The 25,288-nt window shown below is 44.1% G+C and overlaps 1 protein-coding gene across 12 annotated transcripts in view; it reads right to left on the bottom strand.

The window, feature by feature from the left end:
- Positions 1 to 25,288, bottom strand: part of fynb (FYN proto-oncogene, Src family tyrosine kinase b) — a 42,658-nt gene that overhangs the window by 3,280 nt on the left and 14,090 nt on the right. For 5 of the 12 annotated variants that reach the window (XM_040160289.2, XM_078093997.1, XM_078093999.1 and 2 more), the window contains 10 exons: positions 14,937 to 15,169; positions 11,668 to 11,764; positions 8,593 to 8,691; positions 8,009 to 8,112; positions 7,610 to 7,759; positions 4,481 to 4,645; positions 4,033 to 4,188; positions 2,319 to 2,498; positions 1,475 to 1,551; positions 338 to 491 (listed from right to left, as the gene is read on the bottom strand). In XM_040160289.2, coding sequence (XP_040016223.1) covers positions 338 to 491; positions 1,475 to 1,551; positions 2,319 to 2,498; positions 4,033 to 4,188; positions 4,481 to 4,645; positions 7,610 to 7,759; positions 8,009 to 8,112; positions 8,593 to 8,691; positions 11,668 to 11,764; positions 14,937 to 15,159 — 1,405 coding nt within the window. In that variant the 5' untranslated portion in view covers positions 15,160 to 15,169. Of the gene's footprint in view, positions 1 to 337; positions 492 to 1,474; positions 1,552 to 2,318; positions 2,499 to 4,032; positions 4,189 to 4,480; positions 4,646 to 7,609; positions 7,760 to 8,008; positions 8,113 to 8,592; positions 8,692 to 11,667; positions 11,765 to 14,936; positions 15,170 to 22,362; positions 22,502 to 22,609; positions 23,452 to 25,288 lie in introns of those variants that run through there. The other 7 variants (XM_040160294.2, XM_078094001.1, XM_078094000.1 and 4 more) reach the window with 4 other exon arrangements.

The following is a 25,288-nucleotide window of genomic DNA, read 5'->3' as shown; positions in this document are numbered from 1 at the left end:
AGAAACACATCGCTTGAATAGTCAATAGTAGAAAAACATTCATGTCTGTCTTCTGAGCGCTTTGTCTCTGTGGAGCAGGGAGCGGCTCCTTTCAATTTCACTGGAACAATGAGCAAATCATCTGGAGAAGACTCACCGCTCACAGCTGACTGTTGCTCTGGGTCATTTTGATGTGATGCTGTTAAAAATGTGTCCGTCCCCTTTCCCGCTGACAGCAATTCCTCCATGACCTCAGTAGCACGTTATGTGAATGCGAGCATCGAGCATGTGCATTTGACAGGGTGTGTGTGTGTGTGTGTGTGTGTGTGTGTGTGTGTGTGTGTGTGGGGAGCCCCACCCTGCCGAGCCGTGTATTCGTTGTCCTCAATGAGCCTCGCCAGGCCGAAGTCAGCAATCTTGCACACCTGGTTGTCTCCCACCAGGATGTTGGCGGAGCGCAGGTCTCGGTGGATGTAGTTCATCCTCTCGATGTAGGCCATGCCAGCCGCCACCTGCAGCACAGCACATTCAGGTGAGCACGGTTTCTGCTGTAAACCTACCACATTGTGTGTAACCTCTAAACAGTTTCCATAATATCGATGTTGTTTGGGAGAGAAAACCTTTCAATCCATTCACTCCCCCAAAAGAAAGATCTGTAGGCAAGAGATTCTGCAGAGCAGGAGGAGAGTTTAAATGAATGAAAACCTCTTGTATGCTTTAGAAATAGTTGAAGGCAGTTATAGCTCACAGATATTTTCCATTGAACATGCAGGCATAATAAATCTCTGTTGTTTTTGTGCAGAAAATAGAATGCTTTCCTATTGGCTGAATATATTAGTAGAACTGTGTCTGCTTTCTTTTTCATATGTTTTCGATGGAAAACAAGACAAGACGAGTTAAGTATGTCCACTGACTGGCTTTTAATGAAAAATATCTGTGTTGTCTTTGTTTACCGGTGATTAAGGAAACAGAAAAGCAGTGTTTTTTCCACAGGTCAACAGTTCTGTTCTAGAGGCGACACAAGCCTTGTTTCCATTCTTTAATTTTCATGCACATTAAAAAAGCTGGAACCAGCTAAATGTAAAAAACACAACACATTTTTAATAGGACATCGAAGCACTTTTACCTAACGAGTCCTGACGTAGGGAACATTTAGTTCACAATCTCCGTGCCAACATTCTAACTTCTTCTTTCATTTATTCTGCTGTGGGTGGACATGAAACAAATACTTGACTGATTAGTTGACTACCATATAAAGTATCACCAGATATTTTATGAGTTGTATATAATTTAGTATTCGTAATATTTGGGCTTTGGACAGTTAGCCTTTCACAATAATCATGGATATGTCACCTTGGATTTTAGGGTTTTTCAAATAAATGAGTTGAGGTACTTCAGTAGTTTTAAGGGAGCTAGTGATGAGAAACGAGTCTACTATTCCTGTTACTGCCATGCAACGGAAACAAGCTCACGGTTTTAATTTTTTGAAGTATACCTGGGCCGCCATATCCACCAGGTTAGGCAGCTTCAACCCTCGTCCTTCTCCGTCCTTCAAGAATTCCAGCAGGCTTCCTGCAGCAGACATAAAAAAGTCAGGATGTATCCTACAATGCTTTGGATAAGAACAGCATCTTTCTGTTCACTTTAAAATTCTACCATTAACAAAAACATGTCTAAGTGAGAGGGGATGATCACAAATACTTTCACAGACATTCATCGAATTTCCCACTCGGAATCCATTCTCACACAACTCAAGAGGTCCAGATGGGACACAGCAATGAGCAGAGTTTGCATTCTGCTGTTGCCAGGGGCTCAATAGACGTCCACAGCTCTTTCTTGCAGGTTTTTCAAAATTGCAGTGTTTTTGAAGGGATTGTTTTGAAAGCCTTAATTATCTTCAGTCTCTTAATGTTTACCATACCAATTATTCTCACTGGTCTGAAACAATAACAATTTGGTCCAAGTAAAAAAGGGCCATATGCTTGGGTATATACTAGAACCAATTCCGGTACACACACAGACAAGATCAGTCAAAAATCTCCATCGACACGAACATCTAATGTGCAGATAGTAGAAGCATATTCAGGCTGAATGAACCTCTGAATGAACCTTTTCCATGTCGCACATTTTCATCAGCTTTCCCCTGTATTATTGCTGGCCAGAAGGGGAAATCCGTTACATATAATCTATCCCAGCCCCAATGGTCTTACTCAATGTGCCCAAAAGAAATGCATTTGTACCTCACAAGTTTTTATTTGACAGTTTAAAGTAACGGGTCTGTTACTTTAGCAAAGAGCTGTATTCATGCCTGTTGTGTGTCTGTGCTGGTGTTCATCTACCTTGGCCCATGTACTCTGTGACGATGTAAATGGGCTCCTCCGACACCACGGCGTAGAGCTGCACCAGCTTGTCGTGGCGGAGTTTCTTCATAATCTGAGCCTCCTCCAGGAAGGATTCGGGGGACATGGTACCGGGCTTCAGAGTCTTCACCGCCACCTTGGTGGTGCCGTTCCACGTTCCTGGCACAGGCGCACACAAGCTGGCATCAGCATAGGGGCAACGTCAATTCATATTCAAGTCACATCATTTCGAAGCCAGACTTGCCGACCCTGCCGTTTAACTTGGGGAGAAGGTCAGCGGCCAAGAGGTCGAGCCTTGCTTCGAAATGACAATGTGGTAAACATGCAGCACAGGATAAGATCAGGAGACAGCATGAGAATCCGCTCTTACGTAATTCTCATGCACAGCTGGAGGATAATTTAATGGGTACGAGATTTAGACTGGACCTCATTGGAAATGGCTTTTAAAATCCAGGAGAGGGATCCAGCGGGAGCCTGGAAAGCTACAATACGCCAACACAGGAGCAGATAATCCTTTAAAGGATGATTAACAAAAGGCAAGCCTGTAAGCTCCTTGCGGGTTGCGTGCCAGTTACTGCAACACAGGACGGCAATACCACCAATGTGCACTACCTCTGTGTCAGAGTGGGCTTAATATGATCTACGGTTCACGATAATCACTCCAATGAAGCGATACTCCCTTGATCTTGTTCTGTGATGGGTAAAGGAATATTAGTAGGGAGAGAATGGCCCGTCAACTAACATGTCCTGGTGTGTTTGGGGATGGTAGCCTTTATTAAGGATGCAGCTGAACGGGTGAGGGCCCCCTGGGTGGTATTAGGACCCCAGAGACTGGATGTCATCCGGGAGAAGCCCAATGCTCAATATCTGTCCAGCAGGAACATGACAAGCATGTGGACACCCTAATGTTCTGCAGTGTGGAAGCCCAACATGGCCAGAATGAAATAAGGTAGGTAATTAAGTGGTAAATGCAAATATTGAAATTATTTAATACATACTATTATAATATACTATTATAATACTATTTATAATATTTATTTATACTAATACTAATACTAAATAAACTATTGCAGTCAGTGAACATTTTGCTAGTTACTGTAGAGAACAAATAATACTACAAATCGTAGCAACATAATGCTCTTCTACAGAACTGGGCCTGGTCTCTTGTTTTTGTTTGATTAGCAGGAGCCTGGAGAGAGAATGTAGATAAACCTGGACCAGAAACTTACAATCTAATGCCAGTGTTTTATTAACAGTAGTGTTGAGGAATAATAATAACTAGCTTTTAAGCAATGTTTTCTTGTGCTAGTTTGTCAAGAAGCAGGACAAGATATGTATCAAAGAAACAAAGTAATGTCAAAAGACATTAAACACTAAAATACATAATTTATCATAAAGAAGTCAAAGGATTTAAAAAAGGAAGTTACAAAACAGATTTTTTAGCTAGAGCCAAACAAAGAGCATTTGTCTTCAGTTGGAGTTCAGCCAGTCAGCTCCCGTTGACTAACGTTGGAGCAACAACGCGAACACTAGTAATTTGGACACAACCAACTTGATGTTGTTGTAAATAAATAGTCTTTATTCGTATGTATCTGAGGCTAGCCAAGTTTGATTTTGGATTTGTATTTCCAGGGTGGCCCACGGTGAATATTTAAAAGACTTAAATCGGGGGTCAGGGTGGGAATCTCCTTACCGTAAAACACATCAGCAAAACATCCCGTCCCCAACTTTAGTTCCAACTCAAGTGTGGCTCTGCTGATCTCCCAGGCGTCATGACTCAAGCCCACAGTGTCAGGGATGAAGTTCACACACACGCCCGTTAAATTAAAGCACAAACCATCCGCACTCTCTACATGGGGAGGGAAGGCAAGCACACGGGTTAACTACTGAGGAGAGTAACATGCAGTGAGGGACATGGAAGGGAGCCATCTCCAGACTGTGAGTGCAGAGTCTCCTGACACGTTGGACGTTTTTTACTTAACATTTTGGAAGGGAGAGGTCAGCTAAGAATTATAGTAATTTCCTGCCCTATTTTCTCATTTCATCCCCTCCCCTTCAAGATAAGAATTTGCTTGGAGTCACTCTGCTGGCTCGGCCTCTTCCATGCGGCCCTCATCGTCCAGAGGCGACTGGATCCGTACCCATCCAGACCTCCCCAAACTGCCCGTTCCCAAGACGCTTGATGAGCTGCAGCGACTCCCGCGGGATCTCCCACACGTCTTTGGTTTTAACGGACAGGTCGGCCAGGCGCGGCATCCCTTTGTGGCAGGGAACCACCAAGCGACAGCAGAGCCCGGCGGCTCGGTCTGCACAGGGATGCACGAATAGGAGCATAGACAGAGACGTGGAAAGCGTTAGCAGAGCGCCCAGCAAGGAGAGCAGGGGGGTGGGGTGTGAGCAACACAAGGGCTTGACACAAGGAGGACAACGAGGCAGCTGAAAATCAAGCTGCTCTCAGGTCAGGCCTTTCAGGAGTCTAATGTGTTCTCTATGATCCTTTGTGAGGTCATCCTGGGTTATTTTAATGGAGTCGTGTTTTTTTATTTATCAGACAAAGTGTAGGATCCAATACATTTGGGACACCTGATTCTCAATTCAAAGATTTTGACGGTCTTTGCATCACACCCAGCGGAGCCACTCAACCTTGTTGACGCCAAAATACAAATTTTCTTAAGTGCTTTTATTTAAAAACAAGAGAATTTTGGTGCTAGCTGTTTAAGCTTCCTCAACAGTCCTTCTACTGCTTGGGCTGTAAAAGAGATGCATTTACGATAATGACAATTCGATAATTGAGTGAAGCGATAAACACGTCGACCGCTCATCTGGGTAAATGTACACCACACTTGCGGTTAAACACCGGGAGACTCTTGCTTCATGAGAAGCATTAAGGGCCCGAGTGGCGCTTCAGCTGCTCCCATTTCGACCCCCTACGGCGGCCAAAGGTTAGTCATTCTAACCAGTGACGCCATGTTCTCTGTGTGTCATGAACTCAAACAACTTTTACTCTGTAGGAAACTCTCGTGTTTGCCCCTGATTGATTTAGCCAGTGGATTACAGGCAGAGTTTCCGTTGGTATCTCCGTGCTGACATCTAGCGAGACCCAGCTCCCACCCTTTGCCCCCCGCTGCCAGAGATAAGGCCCCAGGTTGTTTGCACGAGGCAGTAAATGCAAAATAAATAGGCGGAGATAGGCCCCCACGAGGAGGTTGAACCTGCAACTTGACCATCAAAGTCCATCTGGGGCCGCCGGCCTGCTGCCCAGGTGGCTGCACTGGGATGTCAATACGGCTCGATGCTCACCCCACAGGCTGCCATAAAAGCTGTTGATGTGTGGACCAAAGTGCGTGTGCGCACACACACACATACACACACACACAATAAATATAAATTCCATCCATTACTCTTCTGGATGCAATGCTGTTTTATTTTTTAGGGAGGATTCAGTCAGCCAGGATGCCATTATTTCACTCGCTGAACCAGATTTTGTCCGCATGCCATTTCGGTTTAATTTCCTTTCCAATGCTGGAGTCGCAAAAGTTGTAGTTTCACCAGGGGCTCAACGGACAGAGACTGCACCAGTTTTCACCAGGACTAAGACTCACTGTCTCCACGTTGGTATATTTGTGAGGTCATTGCTTTGATGTGCATCTTCTACGAATTACTCCTGAACTAAACTCTGAAGTCTAGTCATTATTTTGAGACTGCACCATTGCCTATTTGTAGGAGGATGAATGGGCTTTTTGCTTTTTCCAATATTTCCTAATCTTGATGTTTTCGATTGAAGTCGCATATGAAGAAAAGCCACATTGTATGATGCCAGGTAGGTTCTTTAAAGATACAACAACAGAGGAAAGCAGCAAAAGCAAAGCCTTGAAAATAGTCACAGTTATTTGCCCATATCCTCGGCCCATACGTCATCTGGTATGCTGATGAATAAATTGTGATGATGTAGACTGGCAGTTAATGCTCCATGACATAAAACCACAGAAAAAACATGGTGTTGATACATCAATAAGCCAATCAGAGCGCATTGAGCGCCATCTCAGTGAGAGGGACTCCGAGGATGAGAGCAGTGGAACATGGTGAATAATCACAACACAGAAGCACATCATCGTAGACGCACAGTATAAGAATCAAGTAAGAAAGCAAAGTGAATATAGAGAGAGAAAAAACAATTAAGAGCAATAAAAACCATCTTGTCGTGTCAATGGGATTTCCAAATATGTGTGTCAGTGACAAAGACGCTGCGGCAACAAGCTCAATGCACACATCTGGATAATGCAAACAGAGTCAGAGCTCAGAAATACTGCTGAGTAAGTGGCTTTCCACGATGGCATCATAAGTTTTGTTTCTCTGCTGTGCCGAATATCAATCTATATAAACAAATGACACAGGTAAAGTAAAAAATTGAATGAATTTGACGTGTTTCCATTCAACGTGAAGTTTCCACTTCTTTCTACTCGCGACGAGTGCCCCCTTTCATTCCTCTCTGTCAAAAAATTAGAGTGTAACAGTGTCTGCTTGATGGATCCACTTAGGGAATTGGACACTGGGCAGAGGAGAAGTCTTTGACGTTACTATTTGGGCTTGTGCAAATGGGGCCTTGGTCTCCATCACAGTGCATCTCTCCATGGCAACATCTGTCTAGATGGTTTTCAGGCTAATTTACATGCCATATTGCTTCGGTGCTGTAGGTTATAAGCTGCACTGTGCAATAACTTTATTTTGAGGAACAGTGATGCAGTTCAACCCTCTAGACATGATGTCTGTATCTTTATGCTCATATATTTACTCTTCCTTTATGTATATCTCAGCTGTAGTTTTTGTCTTCTTCCATCCAAAATAAAAATGAGGCATGCATTTGCTTATTTTTTTTTTTTCTTTTCTTTTTTCTTTAAAAAGGATAAGTCCTAAAGTGAATGAGAATAAACAGAGGTCCCTAAATTCACAAGAACATAGGCTAAAAAATATGGACATGTTTAATGTGAACACGTTCTTGCTCTGAACAATGTCCAAATTAAATATATATAATATTTTTTTATTTTTTTAATTGAATGAGGATAAGTCCTAAAGTCAATGGTATTACACAACAGGAATACGTTCTAAAATTACTAGAAATACTAAACTGGCTACTTTCTAGTCCTAACATTAATGGGAATATATACCCTTTACTGTAAGTACTATACTATGTCCTGAAATTGCCACATCCTTAAATTTCCATGTAGATACAGAAGCCATCTGAATGTCATATTAAGCGCAGGATTTTTTACCTGAGTAGTGCTGAACCAGCTGCTGCAGCGTGTCAAATTGAGCCCGTGTGGTGATGTAGTAGCCTCCACTGTCCAGTTTGCGGATCTTATAATGCTTGACGTGGTCACCTTTCACGTCGTCCCAGTCCCGTATGGACAAGGAGAAGGCACCTGGGGGTGTCACACAGTACCAGGTTGGTGTCAGTAAACATCCCAAACTAGTCAATGGTACAAATCGGCAAAAAATCAAATCAACATATGATTTGACAAGACATCTAAATCAGCATTCAGTGCTCGAAGGACTCAACAATTCGGCTGCTACTCAAAGAGCATTATGACTCTGTGTTTTTTTTCTCCACAGGGGCAGTTGATCTTTGACGGCACAAACACACATCGCCCTGCGCGTCTGAGTGGTGTTACCCTTGGTGGTTTCACTCTCCCGGATGAGATAGGTTCCTCGAGGGTTGCCGGTGGACTGCAGTTGCCTCTCCGCATCCTTACGACCCAGTTTACCAAAGTACCAGCTGTGATCGCAGAAGAGAGCGTGTTAACTCAACCCTACACAGTACCAGTGACCATTAGTTAATGAGGCCAAACGGATTTTCCCCCTGCCCACAGACACACACATTAATGAGGCTAAATGGTGTACAGTAACTTTGTTAAGGTAGTTACCTGAAAGCCCTGAAAAAACAAATCAAGTGTGTTTCCTGCTCCCTGATATTTATGTACAACAGTTACTGAGATGGTCCTTTAGTATAATTTTACAGCTATGAAGAAGATAAAAAATACTTATCCTCATCATCGTATGCAAGTAAAGTCTGCAGGCCCTGCGTTTAATAACCCAGAACTACTCTACAGAGCACATTGTAAATGGAATTCCCTTGTCCTGGACCAGTGTACTGTGGCTTACACACACACACACACACACACACACACACACACACACACACACACACACACACACACACACACACACACACACACACACACACAACACAACTTACTCCTCTGCCTGGATGGAATCCACTGGAGCCACATAGTTACTGGGAATGTAGCCACAGCCACCGGTGGTGATCGAGCGAGCATCCCACCAGTCCCCTTCGCTGAACGAGAGAGAGGAGTTGGAGGAGATGAGGGAAAAACAAAAGAAGAAAGTAGAAGTACATTCATAAACTTCATTTCATATGATCAGGCACGGCCCTTTTGTTTATTGGCTAAAATAAAGTGGGAACAACCTGAGAATTTACCAGAGGCAGGATGCATTTTGGGCAGAGCCAAGCTAGCGGTTAACCCATGCTTCCAGTCTTCATGCTAAGCTACGGTAAACAGACACTTACTCCAGCTCTGTACTTTGTTCTCTGTACTTGTCAGTTCAATGGGGAAATCATTTAAAAAAAAGTTGGAGATGAAAAGTTTCAACAAAATGAATGCATTTAAGAAAAAGACGTTTGCTAGCTAGAGGCTAGCTGTTTTTTAAATGCTAAACTAGACCACATCCCGACTACTGTTTGTCATAAAAATAAATAAAACCCCCATTATATATATAGCTGAACTGTTTTAACCCTAACCCACACACACTAAGCTGCAAGGAAACAGAGGAGGAGAAGAGGCTCTCTCAAGACCTCCCACACGTCCATTAGTTAGTTCCCCAAGCTACTCATCTTCCCCCCTACTTCATCTATTTCTTTTCTATTTCATTGAATTCTTTTTCTGAAATTTGCTTGATCCTGCAAATATGCAAAATGTAAGTATAAATATGCAGCTGATAATAGTCAACAACCAGCGCATTATATCCTCTTGAGTGACTGAAACGAGCTGAACGGCTGTTTTCGAGAATGAGTAAAAAAAAAAAGGAGCTATATAATTGTGAGCATTTTTAAAGAAAATTTATATTTTGACTGCAACTTTGGGGGCCACAGACAGGGATGGTAAATGGGAAAGTATAGAGAGAAATGCATTATTGGTTTCATTCACTGACAAGTAAAACCTGATGTAAGAGGGATGCTAAAAGAGAGTGGAGGAATGGGGGGGGGCATTGAGGAGAGTGCCTTTCATTTGTGCTGAATAAAGCCATGACGGGGGGGGGGGCGCTTAGGGACAACCGACTGCTCTGCCACAAAAATGACCGAAAAGCCACCAGAGTAAACAATGTCTAGCTCATCTGAACCCGTGGTGGCTGCTGGACGCGGCTGCAGGGGTGCCGCGTCGACATAGAAGAGTTGTTGTGCAGCACTGTCAGGGGCCGCTTTTTTTGTCTGTTGCTGCAGTTCAGTCAGAAAAGCGTTAAGCGGTAAGAACAGGAACCCGCTTTCCGATCACGTCTGATGAAGCGTCACAATACACACTCAGTAATGGAGAACTGCTTACTGAAGGACGACGTAGCGGCCCCCTTCCCCACGCCCTCCCGCCTGCTTCCGGCAAAGGCTCGCAGGGATGCCCAATGGGGGTTGATTGCGACCAGTGTATCGATCGCCACGGCAGTGCCGGTAGATCGCCTGGCATTGAAAAAAAATCACTTGTTCCAAAACCCGGGTCACCACGCTTGGGGTCGACCGCGGGAGCTAATGGAAAACTAATGGAAAAAGTGGTAATTAGGGATTCTTGCTTAGACATTTAATTTCATTCAAACTTAGTGGGGTCTGCTGCGTACGTAAGCAGGCAATGATTTAGCATTTTTAATGTAGGTAGATCTCTATGGCTTAGTCGCTTGAAAAGTAGTTTTTTTCAGCCCTTCTCCATCTTTGTCCAGTAGGGGTCAGCGTGGCCAGCTCGAAGAAGCCCAGTGTTGCAGTGAGGCGTGGGCCGACGACAGAGGTGGAGAAGAAGAGATGGAGGAGAGAGGAGAAGGGGGGCGAAGATGTCTGGCCCCTGCAGAGAAGGAGGAGCAGGAGGAGAGAGGAGAGCGAGAGGGTGTCTTCCTGCTAGTGGCTGACACCCAGCTGGGGCCCCGAGGTGTGTGGTGGAACGTAGGAGACCGGATGCTGACTGGGTGTCATAGGAGGAAGGCCGACCTCGCCGGACAACAAAGTCTGAGGTGATGAAGCAGCCATGTAGAGCGCAGAATAGAGCTTTAACAGCACTCATATGTGGAACACTGGATTTTGATGTGAAAGCAGTCTGTGCTTGTTTAGAGGGAAATAACAGTGGCTACATTGAAATAAACACATTTAAACATTATTTTGAATACGAGTAGAACCACAATCATTCACACTTATTAATTCATTATTTGTGTATTAATGTAATGTAATAATATGGTTACATTCCTCACTTTATTCACGTTAAATTGTATGCTTAGTCCCATTACCCATTCCTATTCCCATTTGGCATTACAAGCAATAAGTTTGAATTAATTCAATGGAGTTGCTTTGCTAGGCAACAGCTTGGGTCCATGTAATTTAAATCACACCGCAAACGGAGATAAATGGCAACACATTCAGTGTATTGCTTGGTTGCCAATTGACACAAGTTCTCTTCTTTCCCCGCAATTGTAATATAAATAGTTTTTTATGGGAAGCTTTTTGTGAATTATTTTTTTTTATTATTTTGATTATCAAAATGCTGTTAGCAATCCTGTTAGGGAAGGGAATCCAATCGCTGTTTCTACCCGTCCCTTTGCAGGGACGCATAGAGCAGCACAATCGCCACATAATCTGACCGAGAATGGGTTGTCGGTGGACAGACCCCCCCCTCCAATCCTCATGTCACTGCAGTGCTCCAGAAACCCAACAAAGCAGCCTCATGCAGATGGAAAGAAAGGGGAAACAGCAAGACGAGGCTAGGCTGGTCAGAGAGCTGAAAATCACACACACGCACAAACACACGCTGTACTGGAAAGGAAGATCAGTCAACGTCACTGTGGGTGTGGGGTCCTAAGGCTGCCTGGAGTCGCTGCTCCAGTTACTGGATGCTCCTAAACTTTACCCCATCTGTAATGCTTTGCACTTTTCTTTCATACTTGAATCAATTAAGTCGGTGGTGTCTCGGCTGTTTAGGTTGCATAACAGCTGAACAGGATTTCTCCCTGTGGAAACAATTCTTTTCCATGTACAAGATGCGGCTTTCAGCTGCTGCAGACTTACGTGCTGTTGATGATCTGCAACCTCTCTCCTTTTCTGAAGCTGAGGTCGTCCTCCGTCCGTGCCTCGTAGTCGTAAAGTGCCACGAAGACGGTGACTCCTACAGGAGGAAAAGCACAGCGTCAGATTGGAAGGGGAGAGTGAAGCCCGGAGTAAACAAGGATCAATCACAGGTGTGCGAGTCGGTCTTGTTGTTGACACCATGTCGCTTGGATTGTGATGACATTTAGAAATTTGTGGCAGTAAAACATTATCATTGTTACCTCAGCTGCCCGTCTCCGTACACATTGGTCATTCATCAACACATCAAAAAGTATAGACAAATTTCCTTTTTTTTTAAGTCTCATCGGAGGCCGTTGATCAGAGGTTGGGGGGGGCCATTGGCCCCAAACAAGCATATATGAAGAAAAAACAAAAGCAGCTGATGGTGATCAGGGGCAGTGAATTAGGGGCAAAATTGTCTCATTCCTGATATATCAGCTTTGCTCAAAGTCCTACGCCGGTACTTTGCGATGGTTGAACCTGCTTTCTAATGGAAGAATAACTACTGCACAATAATTCTCACAAAGCTACCTTAAGTCACCTTCTCCTCCCTCCTGAGTCTTATCCCCTCTCCCATAGCTCCCTCTATTGATCCAACTAATTTTTCCCCCCCGGCGCAGAATAGTAGCTCTCATTTGAATACCTCGCCACTTTTGTTGTGGGAATGACTGCACACACTCCTGGGTATTGCTCGCTCACTGGAAAGACCCGGGCTGGTTGCAGCATGTGTTCCCAGATCACAGCCAGAGGTTAACAATACAAATGAAGAAAAACTCAAACTGTTAACCTGACCTTTTAGGGCAGCTGGGTAGAACGTAAATATAACAAAAAGTCCATAATTAGGATTAGGACGACAGAGAAACAACAGAGGGAAACATTTAGCGACAATATATAGTAACAGGATCCTCGGGGACAATCAAAACCAAATAATAGGATCTCTCTCAATGGAGTGAACACAACATGTAAAATCTGCCAAAAATGAGTCATTCCCTCCCTCCTACTTTTAATTGGGGTGACAGGGTTATATAGTAGCTATAGAGCTCCCTCCGTCAATGGATTGACTTTCTAACAGCGGAATAAGACAGCGAGCTCTTCGGTTGTGTTTCTCTTAATCAGCTAAATCCCCACCCCCAAGTGTCGGGGGCATCGGAATGCCGGTCTGAAGCAGAATGCGTGAACCGTCAGTAATGTGGATGTTAGTCCAGTTTGACTCCCATGAGGCAGAATTAAAACCTCACTGGATAAAAACCAGCAGCCTGAAAACCCTTCTCAGTCATTCCATCATCTCCACGACTACTGGAATCTAATTTCTTTTGTACAATTTCGATAAAACTAGGATCCAATACTGCAGCGCTTCTGAAATCATCACTATTTTATATTTGTGGTGGCACACTTTGTGGTCGTAATATGGGTAAAAAATTATATGAACTGACGTTGACATTTTTTTGTTTTGTTTTTTGAAGGAAAGTCAGTTAGGTCATAAATTATGACCTAACCATATATTCAAAAGATTTGAACACGCCATGATCACTTTTGTCATCTAATGTTAATGTCACTTCGCCTAATGTTAATATTCACTGAAAGAGCTTGAACGCATCGTGGAAATCTATGCCACATCCCCATTTTATGATAACTGCTATCTTCTTTATTTGGCCAAAAAGGACATTGCTGAAAAAACAACAACACTTACTGAGGGAGAAGATATGTTTTGATCGCCAGCAGTGAGTTTACCGTGTCCGAAATACTATCGACACCAGGACAAAAGCACAGTTATTGTTGAGCCCTGACTGTAAGCACCGACCTGCGTCACTGAAAAAACAAGAACAACACGCACGAGCATACACACAGTTGGACTCATTACTATATTTCAACGGTTGATTTAGTGAGTCGGCTGCACTAAGTGATTAAACGTGATGAAATGATAAAAAATTATCATGAACTTGAATCAGAGTTTGTCTTTGAAACACCATTGCTCAGAGCCTTTGTTTGATGTTTCTTGCCTCATAACAGGTCTGAGGCGACAGTAGCCATTCAGCCGCTTCATGCCTCTGAGAGTTTGACGAATGGAAGTCACTTCTTCAAAGTCCACTTAAGCTCTCTTGATCACATTTTTTTGTTCTCTCACTCCAGTCCCTTCACTTCACCTTACCTCAGACACTCTCATGGGACACAGCTTTCCGGGAAACAGTGTGATGCGAAGAGAGGATGTGTGTGTGTGTGTGTCTCTTGCCGGCAGACTGTTTAAAGGGAGTGTATGATTGAAATGCCAAAAAGTCCCTGAATGCATGCTGCTGTGGTTCTGCCCAGGTTGATGAGTCCATTGGGTAAGCTGAGGGGGGCGCTGGGTATAAACTGGTGTATTGAGTTTCCCCTGGAGCTGTCTGCAACGATCCCACTCAATGAATTACAGAGAGATCACATGACCAGCTGTGCATTTCCATTTTAAGCAACAGACATCAGCAAAAGATCAACTGATAATCAATAAAATTCCCCGATGCCAACACGTCTGCAGTGCAAAAGATGGTAAGAGGGTGGGAGGGCAGCTCTGTTATAACAGGGGTTGAGCAGGAAGGGCCGGCTTATGTCGACCCCCAAGAGAAAATTAAAAAGAGCTAAAACCTCTCTACGCTCCCCTACACGCCGAGTGGATTTGGATTATGTAGCATGGAAAATAATCCGCACTCTTGAGGGAGAGGACTCCTGCTTGGTCAAATAGAAACGCAGCGTTCCTCTACAGGCGGCCGGGGCTCAGTAAAAGCAGAAAGGAGATCCTGAGTAGGAATATTTGCCTACAGAAACAAAGGCCCGGCGCTAACAGCAGCCGGACGTTCCTGACGGGCCAATCCTGAGGTTGGGATTTTGCAAGTCTTTAACTGCAAAAAGCACTCTAATGAGTTTTTGCAAACTGAGGTGCCTGTGTGTGTGGGCCAGGACGTGGAATGAAATGACCTTTATTCTCCAGTCACTCCTGCAGAGATTTTCCATGTCCTGACAAAACGAGGGACAGTGAAATAGTCTTTGTCTGAACTACTTCGTTTTCCATTGTTCTTTCTGAAGTGCTGATTGTACTCTCTCGAGCGGCCTGACCACAGCTCACTTTTGATTTTGCGGTTATCTATGTTGCAGATATTTCTTTCATTTAATGAAAAATAAATAAATACACATCTAAAATAAGCCGTCAGCAGATCATCGTCACCCCCTCTCCTTAACGAGCTGTGAACATCCCTCACCTGTCCCCCCACGGTTCCTTAGGGTCCCACCGAAGACGTTCATCACCTGTCCGACGGGGGCATGGAAGTTGTTGTAGTTGGGGATGGCGGCTTCCGCAAAGCTGGGGCAGTGCTGCGGCATGGGGTTTGGCCGATAGTGGTAGCCTGGTCCCTGGGAGATGCTGGTGTCTCGGTTGTCCGTGAGCTTGGTTACTTCCTTATCCTTGCATTGCACACAGCCCATTATCTATCATCTGTGGACAACAGGAAGAGGGAAAAAGTACACCAGGGTTGGTTTATAAAAGGCACCAGTTAGACCAGGTGTGATGAAGGGACGGAGAGATATTTAAAAAAAAGAAAAATTAATGCAGGCAATGAATTAAACGTATGTGCTATGAGCTGGATGAGTGGATCGATTGGGCCGATCGGATCCAAGTCCCTCCCCCTTCACTGCTCTCTATACAGTTGACTGTGGTCAGGGAGCCAGGGACTTGAGTTTAAGGCCTGACACCCGCGGCTTGTGTCCCTGCATAAATATGCTCAACAAGTGTCGGTGGTCAATTTTAATATGAACAATTTTAGCACGAACCATTGAACTATTCCTTACTGTGCAGAGAAATCATCCCCCGTAATCTCCACTGATGTACAAGTTCTCTGGCATTGGACATGAAGCAACAGGTTCAGGCCCCCTTTCTTCGCCCTGGGGGCTGTTTTTTTTTTTAAAGGGATGAAACCCACGTGAGCCATGTCCTCCTTAAAGGGGGTGGATGGAGCAACCAAAGCTGGAGCAACCAAAGCTGGAGCGACCAAAGCTGGAGCCATCAGTGAACCCCGTGTTAAACAGTGTTAAACGTACGTGAAGATTATTATTATTATTTTGTAGGGGTGTAGCGATTCATTTTAACAACAATCCGATTCGAATCGCGATTCATGGTTGCCGATTTGATTCATGGACAATCTGGGTTAATTTAGAACGATTCGATTCGATTTGATTCAGTGACTTGAAAACGATTCAGGACCTTTACTGGACAGTGCAGGCAAAGTTTCTGAGATCCCTGTTGTTTCTTGTAAGGAAATCAGGTTTAAATTAATTATGGATATTATAAACAAGCAAACAACAATTAATGGCAAATGTATTAACCTTTTATTTGAATCAAGTGCTATTTTCAATGTAAACATTACACAATAATTACACAATGTTTGGATCAATTCACAGAACCCCGGATTTTCAACCACATTCAACCACAGGGTCGCATGTCTTTACAGCTAAACTTGGCAATTGTTACTGTGTTGTTGAGTTTGGTGCTGGCGAGGCCTGAGGTGTCTGCAGAGCTGAGTTCTGCTGCTGCTGCAGCGGTAACGCTGCTAGAGGTCCTGACTGTCGCCATTGTTTAATCCCACGGCGCCTTAGTAGATGGCCGGAAAGATTCGTCGTGTTTCCGTGGTTTTTTATTTGGCTTCTACATATTCTACAAACAGCGACCAACTTATTTAGAACACCTCCGTGTTTGCAAAAGCCAAAATGTTTCCACGAGCTGGATCGATAAGTTGGTTTGTAAATGTCTCGCTCGCAGTCGTCTCCTCCACGCTGTGTTTTGTTGTTGTTCAGAGTTTCGCGCGGCTGCCGCTGCGTACTGATGACGTCACAGACAGGCAGACTGAATCGAGTAACGTGTCTAAAGTGCTAAGAAACAAACAAACAAACACACACACACATCCATACAGTTTTTGTACTTAAATCCAATGTGCAGTTTCCAAGTATCGATACAACCGATTATGTACCATTTCAATCGATTTGTAATCGATATATGTCGTCCGGAATGCCGATTTGCGGAGCACAGATCGATTCAGTTGAATCGCAGGAATATAAATCGATTAATCGATTCAGTGAATGAATCGTTATACCCCTATTATTTTGTAACTAACATTATTCGCCCTTTTATTAATTGACCTTGATAATCCTTTCCGTCATTGCACATATCTTGCACGCCAACACTGCTCTAGACTAGTCTGTAAAAAAACATCCTGAAATATTTTCTCAGCAGTTTATCCATGACTAAATTGGGATGGTCTTTCCTCAAATTTGAGAAATGTTGCATCGCAGCCTGGTGACAAGATTACCCTTGATGTTTCTCGCTCATAGAGGAATTAACGCCATCCAATTGTTTCTCTGCATAAACAAGGACAAAAATACCGGCGCGGGTTCCCGGAGAAAAAAAACGGGCCATAAATCTGTCTGAAGACAGAGTCGGTTCGGCCTTCAGCCAGTCTGTCCTCAAAACGTGTCACTTGAGAAATATATCTCCCTCCCATGTCCCTTTCCTTCTGTCTCAGTGTCCTCATCTGACTGCAGGATGATGAACGAGGAGGCTTCCTCCTTTTCCATGTGGGGGGTCACGGAGGACAATCTCACTCCCCTGTCCTGCCGACAGACAACGAGCCGCTCTGAGATGGTATAATCACACCCTAATCTAATGAGTAGCCGGATACAAGATGCTGAAGAGTGCAAAGAACTAACCAAACCAGCAACTCCAGCACGCAGTATCAGTATTGGTGATGGGCATTCATGTTCCCCAGAGGATGAGGTTTTCTGCTTTATTGTCTAGTGCCACCACTGAGCCACAGTAAAATAAAAAAGCTCACATCGAACAATGCAATCCAACATCATCTATTGAAACATCACCTTTTCATATCATTAAGTCTCTCAGGCACCATTTTGTGACATTTTATAGACCACCCGCCCCACGGTTACATGCCTCTGGCAGTCAGGTTGCATTTGCATCCATCCCTGTCCAAAATGTCACTACGTCGTCATTTTATATGACCAGACGTTTGTCTGAAATTGCCATAATTAACGAAATACGTGACATTCTTGTCACGCGTCATGTGACCTGTTGTCAGAGTTTCTTGGAGTACAGAAAGCGTGTCTTAGTTGTTTTTCAAACGCTGTGGCTTAATATTTAGATATCAACAAAGTGGATGAGAACGCAAGATTTACTGAACAAAACCTCTCCTCTAGCGGGACTAATAACAACCATCAGTTGAGGTTTTGGAGAACTTGTTCTCCCTACCAACTCTTATTAATCATTTTGGCAGTCAGATTAGTGGATTCACGCCACTAGCGGTAGGTTTTAGTCGGAAGACAGTGATGAGCCTCTGTTTGTCCAACGCCGTCCTGAGCAGAGCTCTCTACGGGCCAGCGAGGGCTGCGCTCTCTTTGAACTGAAGGCTCTTTGATGTCTTTATTTCCCACTTTCTTCCCTCCTTTTCATGCAGACCTCTCTGCTGATTTAATTTCTCTTCCTCGGCATTAAAAAAACAAATGAAAAAGGCGTCACCTTCTCGCCGTAGGGGCTCTTTCCGTATGCTATCGTGTAAGGAAAACATGAATTATTCTCTTTTGGACTCCTCCTCCAATGCTTCAGCCACTTTCAACAAAATTCATTAGGTGTTTTAATTGGTGCCAGAGACTGTATGTAAAGAGAGTGATTTATGGTGTGAATGGGGTGACAATTGATAAACTCCAACTGTAGTCCGCGTCTGAGAAAAGATAGTGTGCAAAGATAAGAAGGGTGTTGGGGGAGGGGAGGGGAGGGGCTGGGGCATTTATCCAGAGGCCTGTGCCATTCTGAGTGAATAATTCATTGGAGGGTTGCGCAGAGCTGAAGCGGTCTTAAAATTTACATTTAATGGAGAGGTGATGGGGCGGCATTGTGGGGCTTTTAATGGCTGTTGATGGAGGCCATACTATCAGGGTTTAACCCCCCCAGATGAAGGATGTTCCCTTTCCTTGGGTCATTGGAGGTGTGCAGTGAACCCTGGCGGGGTCATGTCTTGTCAGAGTGAAAACACCTTCAGCTCCAGGAGAAAAAAGGGCGGGTGGAGGCTCCAAACGGGATGGCTAATTTGTTTTAGCACGAACTGCACACATGTGGGAGAACATATATCCCTAACACACCATCTCCATTGCCAAGACCCATGATGGATTAAAAACACCCTGAGCTGTCACTTGTTAAGGTAGAAAATCTAAAATAAAATGTACATGCCACTGTATTATATTGCATAGTCTATTGCTTAATATTTGTTTAACCATTAATAAACAAAGTAGCCCACTGAGTGAATTTTAAATAGCTTATATTGCATCCATGCAGCTATGAAGCTATAAAATGACTACTTCTCACTTGATTTATTCTCCCAGTAAACATTGAAAGTTTATCAATTTCTAGTTTCTTCAATACAGTTGTAGATTATTAGAAATAAACTGACGACCCGGTTCATGAATTAATGATTTGTAAAATGGATTTAGTGTACACCAGGATACAGCCATGATTCTGAAACTATGTAATCAATAAATAAATGAGAATAGTTTAACACCACTGTAATTTTAAAACTGTAACAAATAGACTAATACTAATGCACAGCTATGATTGTAGTTAATGTAATGTAATCAACCGAAATCCATGCATGTAATACTTGATAGCACAACTGATATTGACCGAGAGTTTCAAAATCCAAGTTACATTGAACTCATGTGCGCAACGTGCAGCGGCAGCCTCTGCAGTGGACTTGGTATTAGTAGACAGTAGACAACAGAACAGAGAGCAGACTACACGAGTGTCGTCCATCCATTGTCAAACCGCTTATCCTGCACACAGGGTCGCGGGGGGGCTGGAGTCTACTATCTGATGGTGGTTGCCCCTGCAGTGGTCCTGCTGTGCGCCTGGCTTACTACTCACAATTACTTGAATCATTTCTGTCATAGGAATTGCATATATTATACATTGTTCATTCTGTACACATGGCATCCATTGTAGTCTGTCCATCCCGGGAGTGGGATCCCTCCTCTACGTTCTCACTAAGTTTTCTTCTCTTTGTTTCCCTCTTGGAGGGTTTTTTTCATCTTTTGGGCAGTTTTTCCTGTGCTGATGGTGGGTTTCGGGACAGAGGATGTCGTACGTGTACAGACTGTAAAGCCCTCTGAGGCAAATTTGTAATTTGTGATTTTGGGCTATACAAAATAAAATGAATTGAATTGAATATCCCAGCCAACTTCGGGGGAGAGACAGGGTACACCGTGGACTGGTCGCCAGCCAATCGCAGGGCAAACACAGAGACACACGACCATTCACACTCACATTCACACCTACGGGCAATTTAGAGTCCCCAATTAACCTGATACACGGGTGTCGTGTGAAAGGTAATTCAAATGTCAGGAGCAGAAGGCGAGGAGCTAGTCCCTTGAAAAAGATCATCATCCGTTGACTGGAGGTTTTTGGGGTTGAGGGCAGTGTTATATTAACCAAGAAACCACAAACCACAGTACGACAAATGCATTAAGGCTAAAGCTAACATCACCTCACTGAAACTCTGTCAATGTCCAATGACATCAACCCAGAAAAGTGACAACGTATCCATCCACCATCCAAAGACACACTGAAAGTAAAAAGTGCTGATACTATTTCATTTATATGTTCTTTTTACGAGATGCACTGTAGGGTGGTACGGTGGTGTGTGTAGTTAGCACTGTCGCCTCACAGCAAGAAGGTCCTGGGTTCGACTCCGCCCAGTGGCCTTTCTGTGTGGAGTCTGCATGTTCTCCCCGCGTCTGCGTGGGTTCTCTCCGGGTACTCCGGCTTCCTCCCACAGCCTAAAGACATGCTCTGGGGATCAGGTTGATTGGTGACTTTAAATTGCTCGTAGGTGTCTCGATGTGTCAGCACGCACTGCAATTGGCTTGCGACCGATCCAGGGTGCACCCCGTCTTTCGCCAGATGTTAGCTGGGATTGACTCCAGCCCTCACCAACCCTATATGAAGGTTAAGTGGCTTTGAAGATGGACGGATGGAGATGCACTGTGATAAGGACCAGTCTGATGCAAAGATGTGTACTTTAGCCTGAATGTAGCACAACAATGGAAGTGGAAGTAGTGTTCTCGTGAAAGTCCAATAAAAAGATGTTGTCCCTAAAATTAATGAATAATCATGATCTCAATATTGATCAACATAATCGTGATTATGATTTTGGCCATGATCGCATGCGTCAGTGCAAGGATGCGTCATGTCTGAGCCTGTTATTCAGGACCAGTTTCTGCTGTCTCAGCTCTTGTCACATTTATAGCCCCGTTGTGAAGCGACCTCATGAATCAGACGCCATGTAGGAGAAACAGATGCGGAGCGGTGTGAAGTAAAACGTCAATCAGAACCCTCTGGCTGGGAATGTCTGATGAACTGGGATTCTTACTGAGGAGTTAGTGGTAATGCTAAGGAAAATCAAATAGGGAAATAAGGAAAAAACATTTGTTTTCACAATGGGATCGGTCTAGATAAACAACCTTGTCCGAATTCCTGGCTGAGCACCGCGGGGTCCGACAGGTCACCTGGCACATCTCAGAGGAAATGTCCGACACAACACCGCTGCTGCGGCAGCTGTGACCTCTAAAACCTCCCGCTGCCTGCAGGGTGACCCCTTCATCACACCATCGGAACCAGTCGGAGACAAAGCGGGCTTCCGACCCCCAGGGCACCGGGCTCTGCTGTGATGAGCGACAGGGGAGCACACACAGCTGACCAGAGACACTCAATGAGGAGCAACAGGGGGAAATCATTTGTAACCTTGGGCGATGTCCGTAAAGAAGGACATGTTGAGTTAAGTAGAGAGGAAAAACAAAAACATGTTTCTGCCAATTTGGGAAAGTTTGTCTTTTTGAAGCAGTAGACCTCAAAGAGACAGAGCCTGAGGTCAACGATAGAGTGTTAACCTCAAGGAAGCACTCAAAGGCTGAAGCCCCTTTACCGCCAGGAGACAGTTTACTTCAAGACTTGACCCCCCCACAAACTAACACACACGCTCTTCAATTCCCCTCCAGGCTCTGGATAAATCAACTGCTACACAAGACGCCGCCTCTGCTCTCCTCATTGAAATATTCATGGGGTCCACCTCCTCTGGAAAATGGTATCACTTCTCTTTGCATTTGATGGTTTGCATTAAACGTGAGCTTCAACTGCAGTGTCAAATCATGCCGCACACCTAATCAACTCCATACATGTTGGTTTTAGTACATCAGTATGTATTTAGCATGTGCCATGTGAACGCGTCATTCGCTTCACCTGTAAACTGGATGTATACAGAGCACTGGGCAGATAAAAATAATTTAAACATATAAATAAACGATTAAAAAAGCTTTAGCAAAGAAGCTAGTAGTACTAGCTCCAAAAGTTTTGAAATCCCTGAGAAGCCTGTCTCTTCAAGCCTCCCCCCAAAGCCACTCCCCCAAAGTGATCATCATGAACGTAAACAACAAACATAACTCCCCTTCCGCATAGGATGACTCTGGTGGTGAGTGACCGGACGTGCTTAACAAAGTACTACGACAGCCGCAGATACCAGACTTCATTTCCCAACAGAGACTTGATCATAAGGGAACAATGTTTTTATAACATATACTCACTTTTTTGATGCAGTTTATGCCTTCATTGGACCGATGACATCATTAAAGTACCACAAGGTCACTTGCGACAAAGGTCCAGTGACGGGAATCGAACCTGGGACATTGCAGGTTCATGGCATGCACTGTATCCATTCATCCACTAATTGGGGAAACAAAAGCAACTGAAGGTCAATCAGACCCATAGCAACTTTTAAGTGATGCCTCCCAGAAAGTCTTGCTCATGTTAAAAATATATAATATGTATTACCTTAAAAAGAGTTTAAAATCCTGTACCGCATTGTGCCTTTAATTAGGTAGAGAGTAATCTATCTCGAGCTGAGAGCCAGAGAAAGACAAAACACTGCACAGTATAGAAGATTAGCATTGAACAAAGGGGGTGCCCTGCCCCCCCAAGCACCACCCCCGTCTACAATTGTCACTCCTTGTTACTAGATTAATGATTGTACTTGCCATCACTACAAATAGAGCGGATCATTACAGAGACAGGTGGGTGGGCTGTCATGTCGAGGGCCCTCGTGTGCACTCCTGCAGATGTGGCCGTGGTACCCAGTGTCATAATGTTAGTCTGCCGCACGCTGTCGAAGGGGTACGTTGATCTGTACCAAGCTGCTGTAACATGCTAATCAACAGTTAGCTATTGTTTATTTTCTTTAGTAGCTATAAAAGCTTGCTGCCACCAGGTGTACTATTAGGATGTTAACTCACAAGCCATATTGCACCTGTATGCAATAAAAAGCAATTGAATAAAAGCTAGTTGTGCTGGAATATTAACACGCAAGAGAGAGTACACAGCTGCTGCCCTCGCTGAGCACAGCAGTTCTGCCGGAGACACTGGTACACTTTCCCGTCGGCACGTCCGTCAAATCAGGTCAGCGAGACAAAACGCTTAACCAAGTCCTGCTGGGGCCTTCGCTTCTTCCTGGGGCCCATAGGTTTTTACAGGTGGAAATACCTTTATAAAACAAAAAGTGCAACGTCAAAAGTCACGCAAAAGAAAGAAGAAAAAAGCCGCAACAACCATTGGTAGGCGCTGCGTTTTCCTGCAGATGTGAACTACGTTCGACGCCCTGCTGAAAGCGCTCTTATCTCAGCCTCATTGCTGTAGCGACGGGATGTGGTTAAAAGTCTGATATACACCTCGTTGTTGCAAGCTGTTAAATTTCCATTCGACTCTCAGAGAACACGGACTCTGTGATGACGTGGCCCGGCCGGAACAAAAAAATCCCTCGGTCCTCCCACTCAGACGTGTCACAGGGCTTTGACTCGGCCTTGTGTCATCCACTTTCTACAGTAAAAAAACAAGCTTACTTTGATCAGGTAGAAGCTTCATCAATTCAATTTTTGTGATGCATCTTTGGACCCGCTTCCTAAAACCTTGCTGAAGAATCACTTCATGACTTTTACCCACTTACCTTACACAATAAGGCGGAGTGATATGGGTTGAGTTTTATCATCATGGTAAATTGATTTCATTTGTATTTGCAATTTTTGTGATGCATCTTTGGACCTGCTTCCTAAAACCTTGCTGAAGAATCACTTCATGACTTTTACCCACTTACCTTACACAATAAGGCGGAGCGATATGGGTTGAGTTTTATCATCATGGTAAATTGATTTAATTTGTATTCATTGGAGCTTTGTTTTGTGCCGATTTGTTGTGTAGTATTATTGAAAACAGAAATGGGGAGGAGGAGAGATTTACCTCAAAGAGAATGAGGCCCATCATCGACCCTGCACGTTGATCTGACTCCAGCACCCCACCCGTTGCTAGGTTACCACATTCCTGAGCACAGTGAGTGCTATGGGGAGTGGGAGTGGAGTGGGACTGACACAGTAGCCATGGAGACGGCAGATCATGGGAGTGATGGGAGGAGAACCAGCGCAACATCCGTCCCTTCTCGGACAGCAATGCTTCAGAATGAAAACTAAATTACACATCTCCATTTCTGTGTGTGTGTGTGTGTGTGTGTGTGTGTGTGTGTGCGCGTCCTGTGATTTCAGACATGCGTGTGCTGTGTCTCAGACCCGGGGCTTAATTTTTTTTCTTCATCACTGATATAAAAAAGACAACTAAAAAACAATAATAGGATTATTATAATAATAACCCATTTATAAATACACAAATCCATGTAAAGGAATAAAAAAACGCATGTAGAATTAATTTCTGTTCTATATAAAATCTATTCAAGAATCCTGTTTTCAAGTACAGGCAAATATGGGGGCTCCATATATTGAGCATGATACATTTTTACAACCTATACCCACAACAAGTCAGTATGTAAACAGAATGCAGTCCAGTAAAAGTTTCACAGAATCTTTGTCATGTCACGGTTTGTGCCGAGGAGCCCGGAATCTAATGATCCTTTATGAGATCTGGTTGCTCAGATCAGCCTATGAATCTCCCTCATTATGGTGCAACTGTTTTGTTAAGCCTTTCCTACACTGCACAGCATAAATCTTTTCAAACACACATATATATATATATATATATATATATATATATATATATATATATATATATATATATATTTGTGCATTATATATGTGGCATTATATGGCATACACAGATAATAATTTTTGTAGGTGGTTAAAACACGTTTTAGTGCTGCGCCCGCCTAGCACAGTATATTCATTCCCCTCGCTCTCCCCTGTGAGCTCAGCACAGGCTTCTCCCAGACGTCAAAATACTGAGGTTAAAGCAGCACTACCTCTCGTCTCGCGAGGCTGCTCACTAGGCCACTGGCTTAGTCCCTTCACCAAAGGCGTTCTCTTTGTGCGATTCAATTGCGTCTATACCCAGGGGCGGAGGAGATTGGGGGGAGGGGGGGTGAAATGGAGATCAGTACTCATTTGCAAACCAGAATCGCGTTCCTCCTGTACCGCGGCCGAGTGAAAGACTCCATTGTTGGCCTCCGTGTGTCTGTGT

The sequence above is a fragment of the Gasterosteus aculeatus genome, chromosome 18 (genome assembly GCF_964276395.1).
Source record: "Gasterosteus aculeatus chromosome 18, fGasAcu3.hap1.1, whole genome shotgun sequence".
Taxonomy (NCBI): Eukaryota; Metazoa; Chordata; class Actinopteri; order Perciformes; family Gasterosteidae; genus Gasterosteus; species Gasterosteus aculeatus.
The sequence above is the reverse complement of the archived record's forward strand: the minus strand, read 5'-3'. Positions and strand labels throughout refer to the sequence as shown.